This window comes from Typopeltis vanoorti, chromosome 1 (genome assembly GCF_054136105.1).
Source record: "Typopeltis vanoorti isolate ZY-2024b chromosome 1, IOZ_Tvanoo_1.0, whole genome shotgun sequence".
In the NCBI taxonomy this organism is placed as follows: Eukaryota; Metazoa; Arthropoda; class Arachnida; order Uropygi; family Thelyphonidae; genus Typopeltis; species Typopeltis vanoorti.
The window spans coordinates 185,512,090-185,530,139 of record NC_143549.1 but is presented as its reverse complement, the minus strand read 5'-3'; the positions used below and the strand labels follow the sequence as shown (position 1 = coordinate 185,530,139).

The following is an 18,050-nucleotide window of genomic DNA, read 5'->3' as shown; positions in this document are numbered from 1 at the left end:
GAAAATAATGCATTGTGGCTTTATCCCAGTGTTGATGACATAATTTATGTTGGAGGAATGATGAGAAAATCCACATCTTTTCTTCTCTTCTGTATTCCACAATGCTTCTTCTTTCTTACTACAAAACTTCTGCATATCTGATTGTGTAAAATGGACCACAAAGAACATGGAATTCTTTCAACACCCAGATCTTTATAATAGGGGTTACTCTCTTTTAGTGATTGAAGGAAACTGTGTATGGTTTGGATGGGATTATAGGCAACTCTGATATTAATCTTTAAAGGTGTAAAATGAGCCACAAAGAACATGGAATTCTATAAACACTCAGATATTTATAGTAGGGGTTACTGTCTTTTGGTGATTGAAGGAAACTGTGTATGGTTTGGATGGGGTTATAGGCAACGCTGATATTAATCTTTAAAGGTACCCATGTCATAGCAATAATACTATGAAAATAACATGATAACCACTGTAATAAAGTTATGAAAAAGCACAGATGTTTTGTACTGAAACTAACAGTACATCATCAGTCGGTGGAAACAAGCAATTCAAAGGCAGCTGTTTTTAATTAGTAAACAGATTGTTGTATCTACCTTAGATTCCTCTTCTTTGAATTGCTTGTTGTTTCTACACACACTGGTGATATACTGTTAGTTTCAGTATGAAATAACCGTGCTTTTCATTAAAGTTTGGTACTGTGGTCATCAGTTTATTTTTGTTGTATTAACTCTGATTTTGATTTTTGGGTAGGGCTGTCATATTGGTGGATAGCTTTCCAAGGTATGGGATATAAATGGGAGTCTCTGTAATGATTGTTGAAATTTTTCTGTGAAGGAGGAGGATCAGAAAATATTACCTTCTGGATAGTGCTGCTTGATTACCCATTATGGACAAATTGGCTGTGCAGAAACCAGAGTTTTTTTTATATATTATATATATATACATTTTTTTTTTTTTTTTAGGACTTGAATTTTTTTCAGTGTGTATTTTTTGATGGATAGTGAAGGAGACAAGGCATGAAAATAGTATGATAGCATTCAGTATGAGTAAGCATGCTTCCAGTGAAATTCCATTTCCTAGTGTTTTTAAGATCAGAACAATAATTTACCTTCCCTTTCTAATTCTAATGCAAATTAAACTTTTGGATAGAAGGAGTTCAGAGAATTTAGAAACTTCTTTAAATTTGATATATCCACACCTGTTTCCAAATAATAAATATCAGCATATTTCCAACAAATGGTTGGTTTTAGGTTGGCCTAAAGAATTTTTTCCTCAAAGTTCTCCATGAATACATTTGCTGAGTAGGGGAGATAAGGGATTTCTAATGACCAGGCCAAAAAAGGTTGTTTGCAAAAATGATTGTTTTATTTAAAGAAATTAAATTGAAGGAAGTGCTTGAATAGCCTTGAAACATTTTGTGAGACAAGGTCTTCAGTAAGTCTCAACACTTTTGTCTATCAGTACAGAAGTGTAAAGAGAGACTATATTTTGGACTTCAGGAATTCAAATGATGAAATGGAAATGTTTGATAGTTTCTGAACAAAATGAGCTGAGTTCTTGATAAAGGAATCAGGATTGCTAGTGTAGTTCTTCAGTAATCCCACAAGGTATTTGGATGATGCTTAATTAGGTGAGTTTATATTGTCTACTATTGGTCTTGTCTTGCCCAAAATTTTCTGGATTTTAGGGAAGCCATATAATCTTAGAGGGCGAAGAGACTTGAGTTTCCATTTCAGTGCAGTTGGTCAGTGTGGCATATTGTCCAGTAAATTGTCCCTATGCTATTGCATAAACATATGCAATACTTATAAGTATCAATATATGTACTGTATATGTACATAGTAACATAAGCAATCAGTGTATGTACTGTCCACATTGTTTGTGTATGGTTAGGTTCAAGATTGCAGTATCAGTTTGATCTCAGTTACTATCTGCTCAACTCAGCTTCCTCTGCCCTATGTTGATGGCTGTTTAGATTGGCTTTTGTTATCAAGATTAATGTTGTTCTGAACTGAACAGTTTAATAAATAAAATCAATAAAATCTTTCCATTCCATTCATGATTCTATCAACCTCCTAGATAGGAGATTGACTACTATGATGTTACTCATGGTTAACTACGGCGTAACGACATGTGGTGAGACTATCTCTTCCACATATTGCCGTAAGTATTCATGACTGTAGCTGTGTGTGTGTTCACAGAGCTGGTTTGCCTGTTCTGAGGGATGAAAAACCCGAGCTTCTGGGTGAAAAACACTCTACCTCCATATGAGACCGGCTAACTCACCTTTAGTCGAAAGAGACCAGATAAAGGTTCCTCATGTCATCAATGGGAATCGAACCCAGGTCTTTCTGACCAAAGGGCTTTGTCTATACTGACTCAGCTACAGAGGCTCATAAAATCTTTCGTTGATACATATTCTGTTCAAAAGAAATAATTTCTTCTTGACGATATTTCCACTTTTCAAGTTCCAATCCTTTTAAAATTTTAATTAAATTGACAGTAAAAATTAAAATTTAAATTATAAAAAAATTCTGTTTGATTATAAAGATATTTTTCATTGAATATTATAAGAGATTATTTTATAACTTACTAGAAGAGTTCGATTTTCACAAAATATATCCTATTGAGTGACGTGACTTCCTCCTTTGAGATGTTGAGCATAATCATGATGTTTTAGTTTATTAGATCTCATGCTATCATCTCTTGATATCTTAAGGCATAACACACTTTTGTGAAGGCATTTGCTCATATTCACTACTCAGGTAGCGAATATGAGCACATGTTTCTTAAATTTTGTTTGTTCTACTACAAGAGGAAAGATGGAAAGAATAGAATACACATAACAGTTTTTATGTTACATCTTTTGAAACAAAAAAGGTAACAGATATATGTGCAGGAAACAATTTACATTTCTGTCTTGATTATACATGAATGTGTAATCAAGGCAAAAATGTAAAAGCTGTTACGTTTTCTATTCTTACCTTTCATGTTTTCCTTAACTGCAAATCAGTCTTTATTGCAAAATAATGTGGGGGCGCAAGAAGGAAGTGTGTGTGTGTGGAAACGAAATACATAAATCAAAATTTTCTTTTCTGATTTCATCAAAAATATTAATTGAAAGGAAGTGATTGAAACTCTAATGCCGAGTTTTCTTTGTCCTTTGTGATATACTTGAAAGTTACATTTTCCTGAGAAATAAAAATTTAAATTACATTTTTTCTAATTCAGAATAAATGAGCATCACAGCTGTTCTGCATGAGATACCTTATAGTTTGAGAACCTGTGATATGTTAGTGACATTTGGCACACCATATTTATTTATTTTTATTTATTTATTTTTTTAAATAACGAAACCTGTGGTGAGATCATAATTAAAAGAAACACATATATTAACCACAGTGAAAATTATTTAATTGTAAATATTTCATCCTAAGTATCTTAGGACATCATCAGTATAGTAGTTTAAACGATAATAAATTCAGAATTAAATATCCCGCCATCAGAATTGAAAGCTATTATACCCTAAAACGTAATAAAAACATAATCATTACCAGAGCTGATAAAGGAAATACCACTGTGGTTCTTGATACCAATTCATATGACTGAAAAATGAATTTACTTCTTCGAGATCGTAATACTTACGCCAAATTGGATTATGATTCTACAACATGTCAACACTCAGAAAATTAAATAAGCTACTTAATAAAACTTCCTCCTTAGATGAAGAAACTATCAAAAAACTTAAGGCATACCATGCCAGACCTCCTAGAATTTATGGCTTACCTAAGCTACACAAAACTAATGTTCCACTCAGACTGTATCAGCAGTCCAACTTACAAGTTATCAAGATTCTTATCTAACCTTCTCCATCCTCACATAGGCCATTCAGTTTCTTCAATCAAAAATTCTACAGAGTTTCACACAAAAATGAAAGACATTCAACTGTCAAAAACTGACTTGTTAATCAGCTTTGACATTGTCTCCCTCCTCACGAACATTCCCCTTAAAGAAACAATAGAATTTAAAAAAATGTTGAATTTTCTTGACCAAAAAGAGCTCTGGAAAGACTTTTAATGGGATTATATTGATCAAGTGCAGTGCATATAATAAACAACTATGTTATACCAACTAGTTTCACCAACTAAGGCTATTGGCATCTTCAGGGTACATAACTGATGTAAGGCACATAACTGATCAGATAATCTGATAAATATTAGGATCTGATAAGGATCTGGAAGATCCTTATCAGATCCTTGGACTCGCCAGAACTGAATTATAGTGCCAACTATAGAACGTTCCTAAATAACAACAAGTGATATCATGCATGCTGGCATGCTCTATGCATGTATTGTACGTGCTCTGTTCTTTGTTTAATATAATTGGAATCGATTGATTATAGTTTGTAACAATTTTTTACTTTTTAATGCCTTACATCAGTTATGTACCCTGAAGATGCCAACAGCCTTAGTTGGTGAAACTAGTTGGTATAACATAGTTGTTTATTATATGCACTTGATCAATATAATCCCATTAAAAGTCTTTCCAAACAATAGAATTACTAACTCAAAAATTTCTGTCTGATATAGTTGAAATGTTCAAGTTTGTGTTAAAAGTACCAAGCAATTTTAAACCTGATTTTACTCCATTTCCCAAGTAAGCAAACAGACAAACAAGTCAAGTTTGCGCCTGCAAGTGATGCAAGTCTAGCTGATCCTACAGGTAGTGCAAGACTAAGGCAACTCATGGTAAAGGTGGCATAAGCTTTGATCACTAATCTTAATATTTACCCTTAATGCCAAAACACATCTCCAAGAAGGGGATGCATGATGTTTTGTATTAAAGGCAAGAAGCCACTACCCAGACCGGTTTCGACCTTTATTGAGGTCTCATCAGTGGGAGCTAGGCTAGAAATATCAAGATTTAGTAATACAGAGCTTATAAGTATTTTACCAGAACAAGTTGCCATAAGGTGTTTTAACCTTATTAAATGAAAATCTTTGGAGGAGATATAAATGTAGAAGGTATTTTACCTTGGGTATAATAAATGTTAAAAGTACCAAGCAATTTTAAACCTGGTTTTACTCCATTTCCCAAGTAAGCAAACAGACAAACAAGTCAAGTTTGTGCCTGCAAGTGATGCAAGTCTAGCTGATCAGTCTGCAAGATCATCCAAGATCATCAAAATCAGCCTGTAGGATCAGCCTTGCCTTGGTCTTGCACTACCTGTAGGATCAGCTAGACTTGCATCACTTGCAGGCGCAAACTTGACTTGTTTGTCTGTTTGCTTACTTGGGAAATGGAGTAAAACCAGGTTTAAAATTGCTTGGTACTTTTAACATTTATTATACCCAAGGTAAAATATCTTCTACATGTTCAAGTTTGTTATTGCATCGGGTTACTTCACCAGGAAAGCCATCTCCCTCCAGTTCCTCTAACCCTCTTGTATCCTGCATCCCACTTCCTTCTCAGCTCCTCCATTTTCTTCCACTGTTGAACCTAAGTATCTAAAGTCCCTCACCTTCCTGATGACATTTCCTTCCAGCTCCAGATCTGTCTCCTGTTTGCCGCCCACTGTGCAACACATATACTCTGTCTTACTTCTGCTCAGTCTCATACCTCTCTCTTCCAGTACTTTTCTCCATCTTTCTAGTTCAGTTCCCACTTCTTCTCTTGAATCTGCACACAGCAAGATGTCATCTGCATACAACATTGTCCAAGGTGCATCTTCTCTCACCTCATCCATCACCACCTCCATCACAATGTTAAACAGAAACAACTTAATGCTGACCCTTGATGCAAGCCAACTTGAAAACTTTCTGTCTGTCCCAGACAGGGCCGAACACTTGTCTTCGCATTTCTGTACATCTCCCGCACCAACCTGACATATTTCTCCGGAACCTTCTTCTCTCTCAGACACCTCCAGATCAATAAATGCCAGATGTAGCTCCCGTTGTTTCTCTTGAAACTTTTCCATCATCTGCCGTAACCTAAAGATAGCATCTCTTGTTGATCTACCAGGCATGAAGCTAAATTGTTCCTACGCAATCACCACCTCCTTCCTCAATCTTCCATCAAGAACCCTTTCTAGGATTTTCATTGTGTGGGACATCAACTTTATTCCTCTGTAATTTTTACAGTCTTGTGCATCTGCCTTTACCCTTGTAGATGGGGACAAGAGTACTCTCCCTCCATTCCTCGGGTATTTTTTCCTGTTGGCAAACGTTCATGAACAGGTCCCACAGCAGGTCAATTTCCTCTTCCCCCAGTGCCTTCCATGTCTTCACTGGAATCCTGTCGGGGCCGATTTTCCATTCCTCATCCTCTTCATGGCCTCCGTCATTTCCACTCTACTGATGTTCTGCACCATCCCCTCAGAAGGCTGCCCATCTTCTCTGTGAGTCCTTGCATTTCCTCATTGAAAAGTCCCTCAAAATATATTCTCTATATGTTTCTTTTGTCCGTGTCCCTCTATAATACTCTTCCTTCAGCGTCTTTGATCTGCCTCACATGTAAGATGTCCTTTGCTGCTTTATTTCTACCTTTCACTAGTTGGTAAATTTTTCTCTGTACTTTCTTTGTTTCTAATTGATCATACAGATCTTGATATGCCATGGCCTTCACCTGTGCCACAACTCTATTGGCTTCTTGCTTTCTCTTTCTGTACATCTCTCTGTCCTCTTCCACTCTTGACTCATCCCACTTCTGCTTTGCCTTCCTCTTAGCTGTCATTGCCACTTGTACATTATTATTCCACCACCTACCCTCCTTCTGCTCTCTAATCTTTCCAGATGTCTCACCAAGCACCTCGATTGCACATCTTTATATAAACATAAATGTTTATATAAAGAAAGTTCTGAAACCCTACTACACAGACCAAATTTAAACCACGACTTTCTTACTATTTCTATAGTATGGGAAATTGTCATACAAAATTGTGTAAAATAATTATTTTTTATTTTTTATTTATTTATTTATTTATTTTTTTAACTTCTGTAACACGTTACGCATGTCTAATGAGATTCTATTGTAATCATGTGCCCTAACTGTATGTTATTCCTATTATTGTTTAAACTGCTGTACTGATTATGTCCTAAGATACTTAGGATGAAATATTTACAATTAAATAATTTTCACTGTGGTTAATACGTGTGTTTCTTTTAATTATTAACACCATATTTATGTACTATGTATGAAAGTATGAGCCATCAAAAAAAAAAAAAGTCTTCAAGTTGGATAACTCATCAGAAATTACAAAACCTCTAGAGGAACTTCAATTTTAATATTAGTAGCATTGTATAATTGACTTTCACAATAGCAAACTTTTAAAAGATCACAGGAGTAGTTTGTTATAATGAATTTGCATGTTCGACCTGATGATCAGAAATTTTTGATAATTTGTTATTGTGAGTGAGTTTGCTAATAACATTTACTTTAATGTATTACATTAGATATGTCAATATGTTTACTTGAATTATTACAATGTATTTACTCTTATGTATTACAGCTATATATTACAAAGGAAAAAAAAGCTCTTTTATAATACAAAGAATTTTAAATAGGTGAACCATAAACCATAAAGAGAAATAAATTTACATATATTTACACTTTTTTGTCAGACTTGTGGGATGTCAAGATTTGTTAGATGATGTTCCTGGTAGGCTTCCTCGAAGAGAACATGGCCCACATAGCATATCAAGCCCTGCTGATCTCCGTAGTTTTGTAAGAGCAACAGGCAAAGGGTTGACTGGGAGGGGATCTTCTAAGACATACAGCATAAAGGAGGAAACATCAAGTAATTATTTTTTGTCATTTAATTATTTTGTTTGAAGCTTAATTTCCTGTTTTTGTTTTATAATAATCTTATCCACATAAAGTCCTGTATATTACAACTTGGATTAGTTAAGTACAGTGATGTCTAGGCTATTAATCCGTAAATCCTAGATATCAAACATGACCTTCTTTCTTAGGTACTTCTAAGCACAGTGGTGGTCTCATCATACCACGTCATCAAAATTCTAACTCCAAAATACTGTCTAACATGTAATTACAATATTAGCAAAAAACATCATAAAACAGTATAAGAAACATATGTTTCTTACACCATTTTACATAATCTATTTTTTATTATAACTATCAATAATAATATATAAAAATATATAAACTATTAATAATAGTATATAACTATTTTATATTACTATGGTATACTGTTTGTTTTCAAGCACATTTTAAATGTTCTTTCTGTTATGGTTGAAGTTATTCACTTATTCACATTTTTTGCAGTCTCCTTCCAAAGGTGCTTCTATATATATGTGGAAGTTCAGGAGAACATAGAAGACTTGAATAAAGAAATAGCATACTTGTATGTAGTTCCTTCACAGGACAAGGCATGAGGTTGAAAGGCTTCAGAAACAGCAAGTGATCAATCAAAGTGAGAACAGAAAAAAGCAAGAGGTCTGAAGGGGAAAAAAAAATTGTAAGAATAAATGAGAGAATGAGTGTAAACAGATGTTACATCGATTTTATGATAAGGGGAGTACTTCACGAAAGCACTGCAAAACCTTGTTTCCATGGTGCAAAAACTAATATTAGTATTGCTGTTAGAATGTAGAAAGGGAAGGTTAAAGAGTCGATTGTTTTGGCTGGAACCAATGATCTGAGAAATATTGTATGGGGGAGGATACGAGAGTTATTGGAAGCAAAAAAGAAGATCAAGAGGGTAAAGTTCGTAAGTCTGCTGCCATGCTAGTATAGAGGTGTACTGAGAAGGAGGGCGATGATAGCTAATGAATCAATATGCAGATGGTGCAGAAGGAATGATATAGAGTTTGTGGACCTATGGCATGAGTTTAAAGGATGGAAAGATTTACACAATGCTAATGGACTGAAAAAAACAAAGTCAAGAAAACTAAAGAAATTAGGACAGATGCAGATGAGTGTTTGTGAAGGCACCTATAAAGTGAATGAAAAAAAAAAAAAAATGCAGAATCTAGTCTCTCAGACAACAATATCAAATGGGGTAGACATTTCAGGATGTAAAGGTGGTTGGGGCATAAGGAGATGCTACAGTTTCTATATACTAATGCTAGAAGCGTCAAGAATAAGAGGTTGGAGTTTTTGGCATCGGTTAGTGCAACCTCGCCAAAAGTTATAGGCATTAGTGAGACTTGGCTAACAGCAGATGATGTAATTACAGTGATAGAATGTGATGAATTTAGTATTTTCAGAGTAGAAAGGACAGGGGGCGGGTACTGCTTATGATAGTAGATGAATTTCAGTCAATAAGAGTAGAAGTCAGTCTGGCAGATGGCAGTTCTTTTGAGTCAGTATGGTGTGAGATAGAGGCCAATAGGACAAATATAAAATTGGTTGCTGCTATGGGCCAGGAGGTGCCAGGGATAATGTGGAAGATATGCATCAACAGATTAGTACAGTGAGTTCAAGTCAAGTAATTATTATGGTGGGGGAGACTTTAACTTTGAAAACATAGATTGGAAGGAGAACTCTGGTAGGAAGGAAATAGAATTTATACATTCACAGAGCGATAATTACTTGAAGCAGAATGCAGTGGAGAGGGGACTCAGGGTACGAAGACCTGTACATATTAAGGTAGCTACATGGCCTTCAATTGGAGAAAGTGATCATGTGATCTTGACTTGGAAGGTAGCAAAACATGGAAATTCCAGTTAAGGGGTATGTGTAGAACTATAAGACAGGTGATTATGATACACTTAGGAGGCAGCTTGAAGCAGTACCATGGCATAAAGATCTACAAAGAAAGGATGTTCAGGGTGCATAGGGAATATTCAAGGAGTATGTGGAGGATGGAATATCTCACTGTATATCCAAGGTCAGGAGTGTAAATCAGTAGGAGTTAGATGGATGAGTAGTATCATTAAGCAAGAGCTGCAAAAAGTATGTAAGGAGAAAGGTGACAAGCTGACTCATGAACAGTGCAAGGAACAGGCAAGAAAGGTGACCAGCATGGTAAAGAAGGCAAAATCAGATTATGAGAAGAAAGCCAATCAAAAGGAAATCCCCAATTTTTTTCCTTATGTGTCAAGTAACAGGAAGAATGACTATGGAAGGATATTGAAGAGTACAGATTGCTGAGAGGTAACAGAGGCAGATGAAATCGAGGTACTGAGTGACCATAAATCTTACCAGGAACACTCAGTAGGGAAATATCTCTGTAATTCTCACATTCAGTTTTATTTCCCTTTTTATATATATGGGTACTATGGGTCTTACAGTGGCTGAACTATGCTGTGCAGCCACTGTAAGACTTTTATACTACCATACTTCAGCATTTCTGGTTGAATATCATCTACTCCTGCTGCTTTTCCACATTTCAAGCCTTTGATGGCTTTTTCTACTTCACGTATGGATATGTTTTCCTGACTGTATGTGCCTGTTGAGTGTTTTTTACCACTGTGCTATCACTGCTTGTTTCATTTAGCAATTTTTCAAAGTAATTACTCCATACTTCACGGATATCTTTTACTCCCGTTTTCAAGTCACCTTTATCATCTCTAACTCCTTTTACAGCACTCTTTCCTCTATTTCTAAGCTTCTTCAACCTCCAGAATATTTTGCCACCTTCTTGATATTTATTTTCTATGTTCTTGCCAAAGTCCTTCCCCCATGACTTTTGTTTAGCTAGTTTTACACAGTGTTTAGCTTTCTTACATTTGGCTCTGTGTTCTCTAAGAACACAAGCTGACTTATTTGCCAGGAACGCTTTTCCTTCACTGCCTCTTTAACTTCCTGAGTCCACCATGGAGTTCTGATTTTTCTATCCTTGCAGACAACCTTACCACATGCCTCTCTGGCTGAATCGATCAATGTTTTCTTCAAGGCTTGCCACTGAATCTCCAAGGTTTGATTCCTGTTCTCAAACTCTTTCATTTTTTCTTCAATGATCTTTGTGTATTTTAGTCTACAGTTCACATCTGAGAGCCTCAACTTTATTTGCTTTAAAACTTTCTTACATGTTATTCTTTTCAATATGAAATTCAATTTTATCCTGCTCAAGACTAAATAGTGATCACTTCCAATTTCAAATCCGTACACTCTGGTGTCCTGCACCAGGGAGAAAACATCACTATCGACAATAACATAGTCAATGAGACTTTTCTTATTCCTAGCCTCTTCTCTCCATGTGAATTTGTGCACATTTTTATCTTGGAACATGGTGTTATTCTTGTGTAGAGGCTTAAGTGCTGTGAGGACATTATGTTGGAGGTTTAATGGATTTTTTACAACACTCAAAAAGAATTAAAATAGAATTTAATACTTCCTATATTTCGTCCTAGTCACTAGGACATCTACGGGGTTTACAAAAACTTACAATACTAAGCCCAACCACTGGGTGACACTAAAGTCCTATCTAGGTGGAGCACCCTCTAAGGGCAGTAGTAGGTGGCCTGGAATGTAAGGTGGGACCTCTGGTGATGAGTGTTTCCCAATTCTTCGGAAGCTTAATGCAACCGCATTTGTTAAGATTTGGTTGGTTTCTGAGAGCTGCTGCTGCTGCTTCTAAGAAAAGTCTCTCTTTCTTGAATTTGCTGTGGTGGAGCATGGTGGTTTTCTTCCATGATACTCTGTGGGTGGTGTCCAAAACATGGTCAGCCAAGCCTGAATGGCCATAGTTTAACGATGTACGACTTGTGTTCCTCCAGGCGGATGGATGCTGATCTGCCTGTCTGTCCAAAGTACGCAAGCTTACAGGAACAGGGTACTTTGTAAACTCCAGGCAGAGAGAGAGGAGGGAGCTGATCTTTTGTAGAACGGATAAGGGTAGCCAGTTTGCGGTAGGGCTTATATGCTGTGTGTAGGTTATACTTTTTTAGTATCTTGGCTATGTTTTCCAAAGTGCCACGGATGTAGGGTATGGTGATGGCATTTTTAAAATCTTGTTGACGAGAGGGACAGGGAATGGGGGAAGAATTGATTATTTTTTTTTGATGCTGTGTTCACTGTAGCCATTGGAGAGGAAAGTTCTGTGTATGTGGTTAAGCTCAGTAGTGAGGGCTTTGTTTCACTGGAACAAAGATTGTGGGCTCTCTTGGTAAGGGTTTTAATGATGCCATATTGTTGGGAGGGGTGGTGGTGGGAGAGTTTGTGAATGTATCTGCCTGTGTGTGTGTGGGTTTTCTGTATACAGTGAAGGCAAGTGTATCATTAAGCAGGCGCATGACTAAGTGGTACCAAAATGTGTTAAAATGAAGATCAATTTCCATTCCAAAAAAGCACTCCGTATATATGAACGTGCCAGCCTAGCATTACTACGCGAGCAAATCGCCTCTACTCATGCCGCCCTCGCAGTGACGAACGCCGCCATTGGCTCCTTACTTGCAGAGCTCTCCACCGTTCTTAACCCTGAACTTTGGTCGATTCTCTCTGACATTTCGGAAACTTCCGCACAGAGAGAATTTCAAAAAATAAAAAACAAACACATTAAGAAATACAATAACCTGGTTAAAGACAAACCACAACCACAAATTCAACCGCTCCAGACAGTAATAAACCTTTCTTCCAAAAGGCTCAACGATGATGCCGTCGGCGCCCTTTGCCTCGGCCGTAATTTTGCCGTCGCCCCGAAAGAAGTGCCTGTGCTCGATGTAATGGTTAACGTCGAACGGGGGATCGGTCGCTTACCGTCGGAGGTAGCCAACAACATCAGACTCAACGTAGCCAACATCCTTGCTCACTCTTCGCCTCCAAAAAGTAACTTATCTTATTCCCAACGCATGGCTCTCCAGAAACTACGCAAAGAAAAAAGTATCGTCATCACCAGAGCGGATAAAGGTAATGCCACAGTTGTTCTTAATACCAGCGAATACAATCGTAAAATGAACATTATCCTCCGCGATCGCGCTACCTACATCCTGCTAGAACACGACCCCACAAAAACGCAAGTTAAGAAATTAAAAATCTTACTTAAAAAAGTAACCTCCTGGCCCCCTGACGTCACGAAAAAACTTAAACCTTTCCGCTCCCGTCCCCCCCGAATATACGGTTTACCAAAAATCCACAAACCCAATTCCCCACTCAGGCCTATAGTAGATGCCACCAATGCACCTTGTTACAGACTGTCTAAACAGCTGGCCAACTCTCTGTCCCCCCTCACCGGAAATTCAGCTTCCTATATAAAAAACTCGACCCACTTTAAAGCCCTCACAGAAAATTTAACCTTGAATAATACAGACATATTAGTAAGCTTTGATATCTCCTCCTTGTTTACCAATATTCCCTTAACTGACACTTTATCTCTCTTAGAAAACGTTTTTCCCTCTGACATCTTAGATCTCTTTTCCTTCGCCATCAACTGGGTATTTCTCTTGGAATAACAAAATCTACAAGCAGATAGAGGGAACCGCCATGGGTTCCCCCCTCTCTCCCCCCCTTGCCAATTTCTATATGGAAGATTTCGAAAAACGAGCCATAGACTCAGCCCCACTCAAACCTTCTATCTGGCTAAGATATGTAGATGATGTGTTCTCTATTTGGCGTCATGGCCCAGACACGTTAGACTCCTTCCTCGGTCATCTCAATAGCCTACATCCAAGAATCCAGTTTACTATAGAAAAGGAAAAGAACAATTGTTTACCCTTCCTAGACACCTTAGTCTCGCGTCTGCCTAATGATACACTTGCCTTCACTGTATACAGAAAACCCACACACACAGGCAGATACATTCACAAACTCTCCCACCACCACCCCTCACAACAATATGGCATCATTAAAATCCTTACCAAGAGAGCCCACAATCTTTGTTCCAGTGGAACCGCCCTCACTATTGAGCTTAACCACATACACAGAACTTTCCTCTCCAATGGCTACAGCGAACACCGCATCAAAAAAATAATCAATTCCTCCCCCATTCCTCGTCCCTCTCATCAACAAGATTTTAAAAATGCCATCACCATACCCTACATCCGTGGCACTTTGGAAAAAATAGCCAAGATACTAAAAAAGTATAACCTACACACAGCATATAAGCCCTACCGCAAACTGGCTACCCTTATCCGTTCTACGAAAGATCAGTCCCCTCCTCTCTCTCTGCCTGGAGTTTACAAAGTACCCTGTTCCTGTAAGCTTGCGTACTTTGGACAGACAGGCAGATCAGCATCCATCCGCCTGGAGGAACACAAGTCGTACATCGTTAAACACAACTATGGCCATTCAGGCTTAGCTGACCATGTTTTGGACACCACCCACAGAGTATCATGGAAGAAAACCACCATGCTCCACCACAGCAAATTCAAGAAAGAGAGACTTTTCTTAGAAGCAGCAGCAGCTCTCAGAAACCAACCAAATCTTAACAAATACGGTTGCATTAAGCTTCCGAAGAATTGGGAAACACTCATCACCAGAGGTCCCACCTTACATTCCAGGCCACCTACTACTGCCCTTAGAGGGCGCTCCACCTAGATAGGACTTTAGTGTCACCCACGTGGTTGGGCTTAGTATTGTAAGTTTTTGTGTGCATGTTACATTAATTGTTTTTGTAATCCCTGTAGATGTCCTAGTGACTAGGACGAAATATAGGAAGTATTAAAATCTATTTTAATTCTTTTTTGAGTGTTGTAAAAAATCCATTAAACCTCCAACATAATGAACATGGTGTTAGTAATAACCAGTCCATGTCTTGAGCAGAAATCCAACAAGTATTTGCCATTATTATTAGCTTTGCTCTTTTCTCCAGATTTTCCCAAAATATTTTCCTCAAAATATGTCTCGGAATCATTTCCTACTCTGCTATTCAGATCCCCAACAAGGACCAACTTTTCCTTTTTCATTGTGTCAGTTGCTTTTTCTAAAGTCAAAAAATTCCTCCACTTCTATCAATAGAACCTTCTATGTTCTACTGATAGAAGTGGAGAAACTAGGCACAAATAAGTCTCATTGTCCAGTTCCCCATTCTCATATTTGCACACATTACTCTACTTCAGACTGCCTGCCATTCAAGAAGATTAGCCTCATATTTTGTGTTGAATACTATGGCTACTCCTTCTTTTCCTTGATTGTCATTGCCTGAATATAACATTTTGTATTTGTTGCTCAGAAAGATCTCACCAGTTTTTGTCTTTTTTGTTTCAGTCACCCCTATTATGTCGATCTGGTACTTATCTAATTCCTCATCTAGCTCCATTTCTTTGCCATTCAAACTTCTTATGTTGATAGTACTGATCTTGAACTCTGGTGATGTTGAGTTGGGGTTTATTTTCAGATTTTTTCCAGTAGCTGACTTTTCGCTGTTCTGCCTGGCTCTCTGGCGAAAACAACAGGGGCCTTGTTAACCGGGCGACGCCCCAGCCAGCATGAAATTTTGTCATGTTGTACCATCATTTTTATTTTGGTTTAACCAATAAGAATACAATTTGGTCGGCTAAATCCCAAATTGCCAGCTCATCCTCGTTCGTTCAGTATCCAAGTAGATACCCAACAGGGTGCACCACGAGAAGGTGAGGATTGGACATTAGGTCAGAAGCCCTGGTCGGTTCTCCGCATTCCTTTAAAGGCTATGTGGAGGTGTCATATCAGTTATACAGCTTTGACCCTTAAGCACCCCTTTTTTAATATACTAAATAGCATGTCACTAATAAAACGGAAATTCGAAAAGGCTCAAATACACCCACACACACATACATGGTTATTAATTAAATTTTATTCACTGTCACTTCTTGAAGGTTTTTTTTTTTTTTTTACCATGAACTCTGTAATTAATCATTGAGATACTGTTTTGACTAGATCTTTCTATTTTTCATATCGCACCATACATGACTTCAGTTCATGTTTAAACTGTTCATTTTGTTCAGTTGGATTATGAGTATGAAAACAACTTTGCAATTTACTAGCCATTTGAAGCTCTTCTTTAATTAATCCTGCAGTGAGTGGAATCTCATCATCATCATCACCATCACTTTTTTATTTTTCATCGAGATGCTCAAAGACAGCTTCTATTATTTTGTCATCACTAACAGCCTTGTCAACCATCAGTTCTTCATTATCTGCAGACAAAAAATAATCAAATCCTTCTCTGCCAACTACATCTGCTAATCTGATGATATTGGGATATTCAGTTGTATACAAAGGTAGAAGGTTTTTCTTTTTCACATGTTCTGGCCAGGTAACTTTCCAGCATACTTGTACAACTTAACTTCAAGGAATCAGCTTAGCACCCTTCTTCCAGGAAACAACGGCAAGTGAATATAACGGATCATCTGTCGGCTTAACTTTATATTTAAATATAAAGTTAAGCCCTATTAGATAGATGACGTGGGAATTACAGAAAGTCAAGCAGCACTTAAATGAAAATCTGGTAAGTAATTGTGGTTTGTTTATTGACTATCATAAAACCTGCTATTGATATAACTTCAGGGTTATAACTTCAAGTTTTCCAGGAGCAAAAATTAAAAATATAGCACATGCAATTGATAAACAGAAAACAAAAGTAAAAGAGATCTTAATTGTAGTAGGTACTAATGACTTAACTAGTTATAAGGTCAGTATGAAAGAGGATATGTATGGGTTGTTGGAAGAAGCAAGAGTGAAGAACGAGAAATTGAAAATCTTAACTATATTACCTAGATATGATAAAAATTTGGAAGAAAGGCATGATAGCAAACAATTCAATGCATAGGCTGTGTAGAAGAAATGGATACGAGTTTATAGATGTGTGGAGTGAGTTTGAGGGAAAATTAGATTTGTATAAAAGGGACAGCCTAAACTTGAATGCATTTGTTATCAAGGGGCATGAAAAACTAATAATTGGTATGACACCTAACACAGAGAGTCAGGGAAACTAAATTATGATGGGAGGAATGGTGAGAAACTGTAAGAGCAACAATGTTATATAACTGTGATAATAATAGGAATGGGCATTATTATGGAAATGATTATCTAGAGAAAATAGTTTCGATTTTGTGGTGGTCTGGTTCAGACTCAAGAATGTGCAAAGAGCCTGCATAAATAAGACACTTGATAAGAACAGAAATCTGTAAGTTGTCCAACGGTGTCACACAGACTACAGACAAGTATACAAAAACATTCAGGTAACTTATGTTTGTACATGAATGCTAGGAGTATCAGAAACAAATGGATAGTTAGTTGCCTTAGTCAATACGTTGGAACCTCAGATTGTATGCATTAGTGAGACGTGGCTATCAAAAGCAGAACATGATCATCATCATAGTTTATTCACAATATTATATGATATGAAAAGGGAAAAGAGATTTATATTAAAGATTGCAAATGATGGTCTTACAAGTCTCTCTATCTTGAGCTGTTTAGTAGATGTCAGATGGAGTTTTACAGTTCAGCCTATTGATGGTTTCACAGATGTATTGCTGAAAATGTTTGAATGGTCTTTCTCTATGGTGATTGCCATCTTCTCATTTGTAGAGGATTAGGGATTCCAAAAGGGTGAGACTTCAGGATGTCTGAGTTGATGTCCAAGCCATCTGTGTTGTAGTTTTTTGACTATATTGACAAGTGGTTCTTGCTTAGCCAGATGTAGCACAGTAGAGTTAGTGACATGATACATTCAAGTGTATCCAAGGATCGGTCTGAGACATATAGTTCCAAAGGAGTTAATTAAATCTGTAATTTTTTTGGTGCTTATTGTCCAGGTTTGAGAACCATACAAGAAGAAGACATAGTTACTGATATTGAGTGCAAAGAGCATTTTTAAGAAAGACAGACAGGATAGAAGAAGAGGGATAATGCTACTAATGATATTGGATAACTTGAATCCAGTTTGTGTTGAGACCTATGACTAATACTAGTAACAGTTTTTATTTGTTGTGAGGTGGGGGTTAACAAAATCAAATGCATAGTGGGGTGTTGTTACAGACTAAGTGGATTGGTTGCTAATGAGGAAGAAATGCATCACCAAATAAAGATGATGGGTGCAAAAAAGAGTAATCATAATGGGGTGGGGGGGGGCTTTAATTATCCAAACATTGATTGGCTAACATTAAAATCTCATGAGAAGAATGAAACTGAATTTATTGAGCTTTTGTGAGACAACTTCTTCAATCAGC

The 18,050-nt window shown here is 37.1% G+C and overlaps 1 protein-coding gene across 1 annotated transcript in view; it reads left to right on the top strand.

Annotated features, from left to right (window-relative positions):
• Positions 1-18,050, top strand: part of Pkn (serine/threonine-protein kinase N) — a 343,091-nt gene that overhangs the window by 102,436 nt on the left and 222,605 nt on the right. The window contains exon 7 of the mRNA XM_090400359.1: positions 7,620-7,795. Coding sequence (XP_090256485.1) covers positions 7,620-7,795 — 176 coding nt within the window. The remainder of the gene's footprint in view (positions 1-7,619; positions 7,796-18,050) is intronic.